Here is a 10,408-nt window from a genome sequence, read left to right on the forward strand (position 1 = left end):
CACTTACTCTCCATCCCAGGATCTCTTTGGAGGTTAGGGGGTCTTCAGGGCCTCTGCAGCTGCCTCCAAGGTTTAGCATAGTGAAGTGATGGTGGGTGTGGGTGGGGAAGGTAACCCTGGCACCCTGGGGAGGTTGGGCTAATATGTGGGAAGCCCTGCAAAGTGGGGGAAAGTCTGGTCTGTTGTAGGAAAATGGTGGATGCCTCTAACTGAAGCCTGACCTTGGAATATTTGCTACAGGCCTGAGGTTGCCCATCAGGCTTCTACAGATCTGGATGTCGGATTCCTAGCGGCCCCGACATCCTGGCGCCAAAAACTGTGGGTGGGGTAGGGCGAGGGAGTGTCAGCTTCTACTCTCCTGTCCGAACAGGTTCATTTTAAAAACATCTCGGGGAAGGCTGGGTTAGAGTTGATTCAGTCTCGTTAATAAAGCAAAGTATTGTAGTGGGCGCTCGAGAGTTGCTACGTGATGAAATTATCTGAACTGGACTCAAGTGTAGTCTTGAAGGACCAGTGGGGGAGTGAGCCCTGCGGGAAGCGCTGGTCGAACGCCAAGTCCCAGAGGCTTGGGGAGACAAGGCCAGATCGGGGAAAGAGGGGGAGCGGAGTTTAGCGGGCTCCGTGGCCGTGCGAAGTTGGGACGGCCACGCGGTGGCTTGAGCCCAGGGCCCGGGGCAAACGGAGGACGGGGTCGGGGTAGTCAGTCACCCGCCTCCGGAGTGCGCCGGGAGGGGCTCCGGAACCCCTGCGGGAGGCTCCCTCCACCTGAAGGAACTTTAGGGGCAAACAGGTGGAGAGGAGGAGCTGGAGGGGGGCATCCCCTCTGCCGCCCACGGGTGCAGCGCACAAAGGGCAGTCCGGGCGGTTCCCCTTTAAGAGGCGGGGCGGGGGGCGGGGCGGGGGCGGGGCTCCCGCTCCTCCCCGGGGTGACCGGGTCCCGCCGCCGAGCAGCCGAGGTCGCCGAGGCCGCGCGGGGTGGCGTAGTGCGGCGAGGCCGAGCTGACGCCGAGAGGGCCGAGCAGGAGTCCAGCCACCAGCTGACCGCAGGCGCCATGAGCCAGGACACCGAGGTGGACTTGAAGGAGGTGGAGCTGAACGAGCTGGAGCCCGAGAAGCAGCCGATGAACGCGGCGTCCGGGGCGGCCATGGCGGTGGTCGTGGCCGGCGGCGCCGAGAAGAACGGGCTGGTGAAGATCAAGGTGGCCGACGACGAGGCGGAGGCAGCGGCCGCGGCCAAGTTCACCGGCCTGTCCAAAGAGGAGCTGCTGAAGGTGGCGGGCAGCCCCGGCTGGGTGCGCACCCGCTGGGCGCTGCTGGTGCTCTTCTGGCTCGGCTGGCTCGGCATGCTGGCGGGCGCCGTGGTCATCATCGTGCGGGCCCCGCGCTGCCGCGAGCTGCCCGCGCAGAGCTGGTGGCACAAGGGTGCCCTCTACCGCATCGGCGACCTTCAGGCCTTCCAGGGCCCCCGGGGCGGGGGCCTCGTGGGTGAGTTCTGTGCGCGCCCCCGGCGTGACCGGCCTGTGCCCAGATGGACTCGGCCTTCCCCAGGCTCCCCCGCCCCCGCCCTCGTCCGCGCCCCCGCGGCGTCGCTTCCCCTTCTGTTCTTTGAAGAAACCGCTCGTCCTCCCTCTTGCACCAGGCCGGCTGACTCAGCGTCCTCCCTCACCCCTGCGGCGGGCGCCGGAAGCCGGTCGCTGACGTTTCTGAAGTAATGTGCGAGGGATCTTACCTCAGCTCCTCTCAGTCTCGTGCTCCCAGCTCGCCCTCGACCCCACACTTAGTTCCGGGGGGGGGAGGGGAGAATAGGGGAGATCTGGGGTCTCTCCGGGGCGGGGGTTCACCTTAACCCTTCCTTCCCGTTTCAGGCCTGAAGGGGCATCTGGATTACCTGAGCACTCTGAAGGTGAAGGGCTTTGTGCTGGGCCCGATTCACAGGAACCAGAAGGATGACCTGTCTGGGACCAACTTGGAACAGATCGACCCCACTTTCGGCTCCAAGGAAGATTTTGACAATCTCTTGCAGTCGGCCAAGAAAAAGAGTGGGTGTCTTGGGGTTGTCAGAGGAGCAGCTGAGAAGGCCTTGGCCTTTTGGCCACGGGAAACACAGGATAGGATTTTTGTTGGGTTTACCCCTGACTGGCTCTGAGCTTTCCTGAGGCAGGTACAGGGGAGGTTTCTTTCTTTCTTTTTTTTTTTAGTTTATGATAGTCACAGAGAGAGAGAGAGAGAGAGAGAGAGAGAGGCAGAGACACAGGCAGAGGGAGAAGCAGGCTCCATGCACCGGGAGCCCGATGTGGGATTCGATCCTGGGTCTCCAGGATCGCGCCCTGGGCCAAAGGCAGGCGCCAAACCGCTGCACCACCCAGGGATCCCCAGGGGAGGTTTCTTAGGCGTCAACCTAAAATGAGTTTGTTGAGCGGTTCAGAGATTTTCTACTTGCTGTGTGTCCAGTCATTGAACTTCTGGGCTTTGGTGCCCTTACTTGCAAAATGTGGGCACCACATTTCCTCAGTGATTTATTTTTATTTATTAAAAATAAAATTTATGTTTATTTAAATATTTATTTATTTATTCATAGAGAGAGGGAGAGACACAGGCAGAGGGAGAAGCAGGCTCCATAGGGGGAGCCCTACTCCAGGATCACACCCTGGGCTGCAGGCGACGCCAAACCGCTGAGCCACCAGGGCTGCCCTAAAAATTTTTTTTAAATAGGCTCTACTGCCCAGCATGGGACTTGAACCCATGACCCTGAGATCAAAACTCAGATGCTTTACTGACTGAGCCAGCCAGCAGCCCCTAAGTCAGTGTTTTTTTTTTTTTAAGATTTTATTCATTTATTCATGAGAGACACTGAGAAAGAGAGAGGCAGGGACACAGGCAGAGGGAGAGGCAGGCTCCATGCAGGGAGTCCAATGCAGGACTGGATCCCGGGAATCCAGGATCATGACCTGAGCTGAAGGCAGACACTTAACCACTGAGCCATCCAGGTGCCCCATTTTTTTGTTTCCTCATGGAAGATCTTAAGCCGGGCTCAAATCTAAGTTTTGTGCCACATGATACATAGGGAATAGTCTACCACCTTGTGTTTGTTGATTTTTTTCCTTTTAACTCCAAAGTCTTTTTCACGACTACCTTTTCCTCCATTGTTCCAGGCATCCGGGTCATTCTGGACCTCACTCCCAACTACAAGGGCCAGGACTCATGGTTCCTCCCCACAGAGATTGACGCTGTGGCTGCCAAGATGAAGGTGAGTGTGTTGGTGCTGACAGCAGGTGGGAGCTTGATGCTGGGGCTGTGTTGATCCCCCTGGCAAGCCCCATAAATCCAGCCTGGCTCTAGCTGAGGGGTTTCTTTTTCTTTTTTCTTTTTTTTAAAATATTTTATTTATTTATTCGTGAGAGACACACAGAGAGAGACAGAGACACAGGCAGAGGGAGGGAGAAGCAGGCCCCATGCAGGGAGCCCGACGTGGGACTTGATCCCAGGTCTCCAGGATCATGTCCAGGGCTGAAGGCAGCAAGAAACCTTCAGCTAAACCGCTGAGCCACCTGGGCTGCCCCGCTGAGGGGTTTCTTGCTCCTGGGAACCAAACTGGCTCACTCCTCCCACAGGCAGGAGGGTAGGCCAACAGGGCAATCTGTCTTTGCTTGTTCCTTTTCTGGCCATGTATTTATCTTGTTTCCTTGATTCTGATGGTAACAGTGCCAGGAAAGGAACTTCTCAGATGTTACTCTGGGTTTGATTTTCCTTCCTTTTGGGAGAGGAAGCCATTTCTCTGTGGGACTCCTGTTCTGTCTGGTTTCCCAGTTCTTGTTTGATGTGTTTTGGAGTGGAGCCCAGTCTGAAATTGTAAGCATTGTGGTCTTATGTGTGCGGGACAATGCCAAGTACTTTGTATGTGTTCTCAATTTCTCTGTGACCACACAAAGTCCCTGTCACCTCTCATCTGTAAACGAAGAAGCTAACTAAGGTTCAGAGGAGCTTGTTGTGCTTAGGACTTGAGGTCTTAAGTAATCTCATTTTGGTAATTTGCCTTCACTGAATGAAGGTATAGGTGCAAAGAGGGCAGGCTGGGAATGGGACTTTGTCATCCAAGCTCCTAATGGGATATTGGGTCCTGGGATATTGACAAGTTCAGCAGGGGTAGAATAAAAATGAAGCAGATCCAGACTCTTTGCTGGCCCCCGTGATACTGAAATATAATTCTTTTTTTTTTAAGATTTATTTATTTATTTATTTATTTATTTATTTATTTATTTATTTATTATAGACACAGACACAGAGAGAGAGAGAGAGAGAGAGGGAGGCAGAGACACAGGCAGAGAGAGAAGCAGGCTCCATGCCAGGAGCCCGATGTGGGACTCAATCCTGGGACTCCAGGATCCTGCCCTGGGCCAAAGGCAGGCGCCAAACCGCTGAGCCACCCAGGGATCCTCCTGAAATAGAATTCTTTACTTAAATTTCTATAGGACCCTTAGGGTCATCTAGTTCAGCTCTTTAAAAGTTATTGATAGGGGGATGCCTGGGTGGCTCAGAGGTTGGGTGCCTGCTGGAATCCGGGATCAGGTCCCGCATCGGGCTCCCTGTGGGGAGCCTGCTTCTCCCTCTGCCTGTGTCTCTGCATCTCTCTCTCTCATTCTGTCTCTTGTGAATAAATAAATAAATCTTTGTTTTTTAGATTTTTTAAAAAAATTATTTATTCATGACAGAGAGAGAGGCAGAGACACAGGCAGAGGGAGAGGGAGAGAAACAGGCTCCATGCAGGGAGCCCCATGTGGGACTCGATTCCAGGTCTCCAGGATCACACCCTGGGCGGAAGGCGGCGCCAAACTGCTGGGCCACTGGGGCTGCCCAATAAATTAATCTTAAAAAAAAAAAAAAAGTTATTGATAGGAAGGGTGCCTGGCTGCGTCGATAGAGCATGTGACTCCTTTTTTTTTTTTTTTTTTTTAAGATTTTATTTATTCATGAGAGACATAGAGAGAAGGCAGAGACATAGGCAGAGGGACAAGCTGGCTCCTCATAGGGAACTCGATGCGGAGACTCTATCCTTGGACCCTGGGATCATGCCCCGAGCCAAAGGCAGAGGCTCATCCGCTGAGCCACTCAGGCATCCTAGAGTCTTGATCTCAGGGTCGTGACTTTGAGCCCCACATTGGCAGTAGAGCTGACTTAAAAAATTCCTTAAATTAAAAAAATTACTTAAAAAAATAAAGTCTCGGGCTCCCTGGGTGGCTCAGAGGTTTGGTGCCTGCCTTTGGCCCAGGGCATGATCCTGGAGTCTTGGGATCGAGTCCCATATCGGGCTCCCTGCATGGAGCTTGTGTCTCCCTCTGCCTATATTTCTGCCCCTATCCCCCATGTCTCTCATGAATAAACAAATAAAATCTTAAAAAAAAAAATAAAGTCTCTTAAAAGTTATTGATGAAGGAATGTTTCAGACAGTATGGCATGAGGACTAGTAGCCTCAGATGAAAATGGAGATGAGGAGAGAGAGCACAGGGACCAGATTGAGAAAGGGGACAGGGCTGTGGAGGTGGGCCCCAATGTTCTGCCTTCATCAATGCCCTCACTTCAGGCCTGGCCCTGTGCTGCAGAGCTGACTCCTCTTTTCAGATCTTCATCAAGACTGCCCTGGGGCTGTGCTTTGAATTTCACTCTTTCCTCTTGGGCCTTGCTCTCTCACTCCTACCCTCCCCAGACCTCAGGACACTGGGAGAGAAATAATGGACATTTGTCTTGGGATCTTGGCTTGCATTCCCTGTGTCTGCTGCTCTCTGACTGTGGTTGTGGGCTTGCTTCCTTGCTCCTCTGAGAGTGCTTTGTCATTTCTGAAATGAGTATATAAGCATTCCACACATGCTAAGGGTTATTTTATTTATTTATTTATTTTTAAAGATTTTATTTATTTATTATTCATGACAGAAACAGAGAGAGAGAGGCAGAGACACAGGCAGAGGGAGAAGCAGGCTCCATGCAGGGAGCCTGATGTGGGATTCGATCCCAGGTTTCCAGGATCAGGCCCTGGGCTGAAGACGGCGCTAAACCGCTGAGCCACCTGGGCTGCCTGGGTTTTTTTTTTTTTTTTTAATTAAAAAATTTTTAAAAAAGATTTTATTTATTCATGAGAGATATAGAGAGAGCGAGACAGAGACACAGGCAGAGGGAAAAGCAAGCTCCAAGCAAGGGAGCCTGATGTAGGGCTCAGTCCTGGGACCGCAGGATCACTACCCGAGCCGAAGTCAGATGCTCAACCGCTGAAACGCCCAGGCATCGCCACACATGCTTAGGATTAAATGAAGTTATTTTTATGAATGTACCTTTTCTCTTGGGCCTTTCCTATAGGAGTCCAAAGGGGAAGCCGTGTGATTTGCCCTGAGGTGGAACAGAGAAGTGAAATGCTGTACTGTTAAGAATCAGTGATAGTTCAAAAAGAGAGGGAACCGAAGGCTAAACCTTTATGATAGAGGTGGTTAAGGGAGGCTGAGGCTGGTCAAGGCAAGTGACTCTCCCAAGGTCATGGAGAAGTGCGTGGTGGTCATGGTTTGACGTGGGCTGGATTTTGTAAGCTTTTGCATCGGAGTGTTGATACCTTTTGTCTGTTTTCTTTTGCCCCCTTCCCTGTAGTTTGCTCTGAGTTTTTGGCTGCGGGCTGGTGTGGATGGGTTCCAGGTTCGGAACGTGGAGAATCTGACGGTAAGTCCCTTTTCCCTGTGAGAGGCAGAGCCTGGGTCAGAGCAGAGGGACTTTCCAGGGCTTGGTAGTGTTTGCTCCTCCTTGACTCTGCTTTTTTTCCTTCTAGGATGCATCTTTGTACTTGGCTGAATGGCAGAACGTCACCAAGAGCTTCAGTGAAGATAGGTAGGTGCCAGACCTCCCCTGCCAACTCAGCTTCCCCATGGGAACTCCTCAGCTGAGTGCTAGGCCCCAGGAATGGGGGGATCCCTAGTCCAAGAACCTTCTTCACCTTTTTTCTTTTCTTGCTCTTTACAAACTTTGTCCTATTCTCTTGCTCTGTGCAGGCTCTTGATTGCGGGGACTGAGTCCTCTGACCTTCAGCAGATCCTGAGCCTACTTGGCTCCACCAAAGACCTGTTGTTGACTAGCTCATACTTGTCGAGCCCTGATATCACTGGGAGGCATACAGAATTCCTAGTGACCCAGTATTTGAATGCCACTGACAATCGCTGGTGCAGCTGGAGTGTGAGTACATAGTGTGGAGTAGAAGGCGCAGAAGGAGGCCTTTTAGAGGAAGGGGTGTTCACGGATGGAGGCAGAGGTGGGCTTCGGGGCTCACCAGTGCATCCATTCCTGCAGTTGTCTCAGGCGGGATTCCTGACTTCCTTCGTGCCGGCTCATCTCCTCCGCCTCTACCAACTGCTCCTTTTCACCCTGCCCGGAACCCCAGTTTTCAGCTATGGAGACGAGATTGGCTTGGAGGCAGCTGCCCTGCCTGGCCAGGTACGGCTTGCTACCTCCCCAGTGTAGTTGGGGAGGCTATGTTCATCTATCTCAATGGTTGTGTGGATGACTGCAGGCAGATGTGAGCCTCAGGGGGAGCTGCATTTGATTCCTGGTCAGCCACCTAGTTCGTCACTGTGTGGCCTCGGCAAGTCATTTCACTGCCATAGCCTTGATCATCTCTTCTGGGTTATTGCATTTCTTGTGGGGAAGTTGGGATTCAATGAGAGCATATATATTTTTTTAAAGATTTTATTTATTTATTCATGAAGACACAGAGAGGCAGAGACACAGTCAGAGGGGGGAGAAGCAGGCCCCATGCAGGGAGCCTAATGTGGGACTTGATTCCGGGACTCTAGGATCATGTCTTGGGGCCAAAGGCAGGCACCAAACCCCTGAGCCACCCAGGTATCCCGAGAGCATATTTTTTAAATGCAGTGCCTGAACATGTGGTAGGTGTTCAGTATGGGAGCCATCATTCATTCATTCACTGATGCATTCAAGGGGACTCTATGTCCTCCACAACTCATAGTTGAGTGGAGGACCCATATGAGTACGAGAAATGCACGGTAGCCCCTGCCATGATCAGTAAGAGCATGAAGGCACTCATTTAGCTTTAGCCACAAGCTTGGACACCCAAGCTGTATTTATAGAACTGGTCATTTAGTTAATCCATAGTTTGATGGAGTAAATCCTATATGCCATGCACAAAGGATACAGCAGTACACAGAAGGGCTGAAGGTGGTGAAATTAGATAGTAAAATAGAATAAAGGTGCCCAGTGCTGTTCAGTACCATGCAGAAGAGAATAGGGCCAGGGGCCTAGAGAACATGGAGTGGGGCAGCCTGGGTAGCTCAGCAGTTTAGCGACGCCTTTAGCCCAGGGTGTGATCCTGGAGACCTGGGATCGAGTCCCATGTCAGGCTCCTTGTATGGAGCCTGTTTCTCCCTCTACCTGTGTCTCTGCCTCTCTGTGTCTCTCATGAATAAATCCATAAAATCTTAAAAAAAGAAAAGAAAAGAAAAACATGGAGTGGGGGGATGTTTTCCATCGAGTGGCCACAGAGGATCTGGTGAGACAACTGAGCAGAGCGACCAGAGGGCAATGAGGGAGCTAGCTTGTGCTGTCTGCAAGAGCCCTCCAGGCTGAGGGCACAGTGTGGGCAGGGACCGAGGCAGGAGCCTGCTTTGCTTGTCCAGCAGAAATTAGGCCAGAGTGGGGAGTAGGGGCATGGGGGAGGCTCTGCATGGGTGAGGCTGGGAACAGGAGGAGGGAGTGCAGGCCCAGGCCTTTTCCAAGTCCTGTTTTCCCTGTTTTTCAGCCTGCGCAGGCTCCGTTCATGCTCTGGGATGAATCCAGCTTCCCCAACGCCTCAGGACCTGGAAGTAGCAACATGAGTGTGAAGGTAAGGGTTTTGAGTGGGCTAGGCCTGCTCAGCAGAGGGTGGGCAGGTGGCTTGTAGGAGTTTGTGCCCAGGGGTGTCTTTTATCTTTTCTTGCTATCTTGATCATTTGCAGAGCCAGAATGAAGACCCACGTTCCCTCCTTTCCCTGTTCCGGAGGCTGAGTGATCAGCGAGGCAAGGAACGCTCCCTACTGCACGGAGATTTCCATGCACTCTCTTCGGGGCCTGACATCTTCGCCTACATCCGCCAGTGGGACCAGAATGAGCGTTTCCTGATAGTGCTCAACTTTGGGGATGTAGGCCAGCTTGCCAAGCTGGGGGTTTCGGGTCTGCCGGCCACAGCCAGCCTGCCAGCCAAAGTCAACCTGCTGCTCAGCACCCATCTGGGCCATGAGGAGGATGCCTCTCTTGAGCTAGAGCATCTAAACCTGGAGCCCCATGAGGGCCTGTTGCTCCGCTTCCCCTACGTGGCCTGACAGGACACACTATTCCTCCCTTCCTCTGGCCCTTTGGGTCCTGGTTTCGTTTCTTTTCTTTTCTTTTCTTTCTTTTTTCTTTTCTTTTTTCTCCTTCCTTCCTCCCTTCCTCCCTTCCTCCCTTCCTCCCTTCCTCCCTTCCTCCCTTCCTCCCCTCCTCCCCTCCTCCCTCCCTCCCTCCCTCTCTTCCTTTTCTGTTACAGATTACAGATGAAACCCCAGATAAGGTATATTCTGGCTTCAAATAAAAGTCACTCCTGGGGAACCCTGGGTGGTGGCTCAGCGGTTTAGCACTGCCTTCTGCCCAGGGCACAATCCTGGAGACCCGGGATCAGGTCCCACATCGGGCTCCCGGCATGGAGCCTGCTTCTCCCTCTGCCTGTGTCTCTGCCTCTCTCTCTCTCTCTCTCTCTCTCTTTCTCTCTCTCTTTCTCTCATGAATAAATAAAATATTAAAAAAAAAAAAGTCACTCCTGCCTGGTGAGGTCTTGAGTTCCCTCTACCTGCCAGGGCAGGATCTCCTCCCCACAAAGAATCAACTGAGCGCTCAGTGTGTGCCAGAAATCGGTTTAGGTCCCAGGGTTACAGGAGGGAACAAAGTACAGCATCTCTCTGTCCTTGGGGCTTATGGTGCAGTGAGGAGGTGGAGGAGAAATAAAGTGAATACAATTCAGAGTGCTGGGTTATAGTGATAGTGTGCCAAGGGGAAAAAAGTCATGCAGGAAGAGAGGGAGGGGCTTGGGGCAGAGGGAGCTTGAGGAGGAAGGAGAGGAGGCCTCAGCCAGGAGGTGACATCTGAATGAAAGGCCCTCCAAAGGAGGGGGTTAGCTTGCCAGGTACCTGGTGAAGGGGGCTCTCTAGGGCCCTATGGCAGGGGCCTGCCTTGCTTGAGAGTGAGGGAGGTGAGGGGTGATGAGTTCCGGTTGGTAGGGGTTGAACAGATCACAAAGGCCCAAGTAAGGTGGTCACATCGAAGGGCGCAAAGAATTTGGCAGAGGGCATGGGACCCACAAGATTGACTTCATTTCAGACACCAGTTGCAAGTTCTGGGTCTGCGGAACCACCCT

The 10,408-nt window shown here is 52.6% G+C and overlaps 1 protein-coding gene across 1 annotated transcript; it reads left to right on the forward strand.

Annotated features, from left to right (window-relative positions):
* Positions 1–922: 922 nt before the first annotated feature.
* SLC3A2 (solute carrier family 3 member 2) lies at positions 923–9,811 on the forward strand. The gene is made up of 9 exons (XM_077862068.1): positions 923–1,485; positions 1,866–2,039; positions 3,153–3,247; positions 6,628–6,696; positions 6,803–6,861; positions 7,023–7,203; positions 7,318–7,461; positions 8,783–8,866; positions 8,979–9,811. The coding sequence occupies exons 1-9, from the start codon at positions 1,053–1,055 to the stop codon at positions 9,339–9,341; spliced, it is 1,602 nt and encodes a 533-aa protein (XP_077718194.1). The 5' UTR covers positions 923–1,052; the 3' UTR covers positions 9,342–9,811.
* Positions 9,812–10,408: the final 597 nt, after the last annotated feature.

Source organism: Canis aureus, chromosome 21 (genome assembly GCF_053574225.1).
Source record: "Canis aureus isolate CA01 chromosome 21, VMU_Caureus_v.1.0, whole genome shotgun sequence".
NCBI lineage: Eukaryota > Metazoa > Chordata > Mammalia > Carnivora > Canidae > Canis > Canis aureus.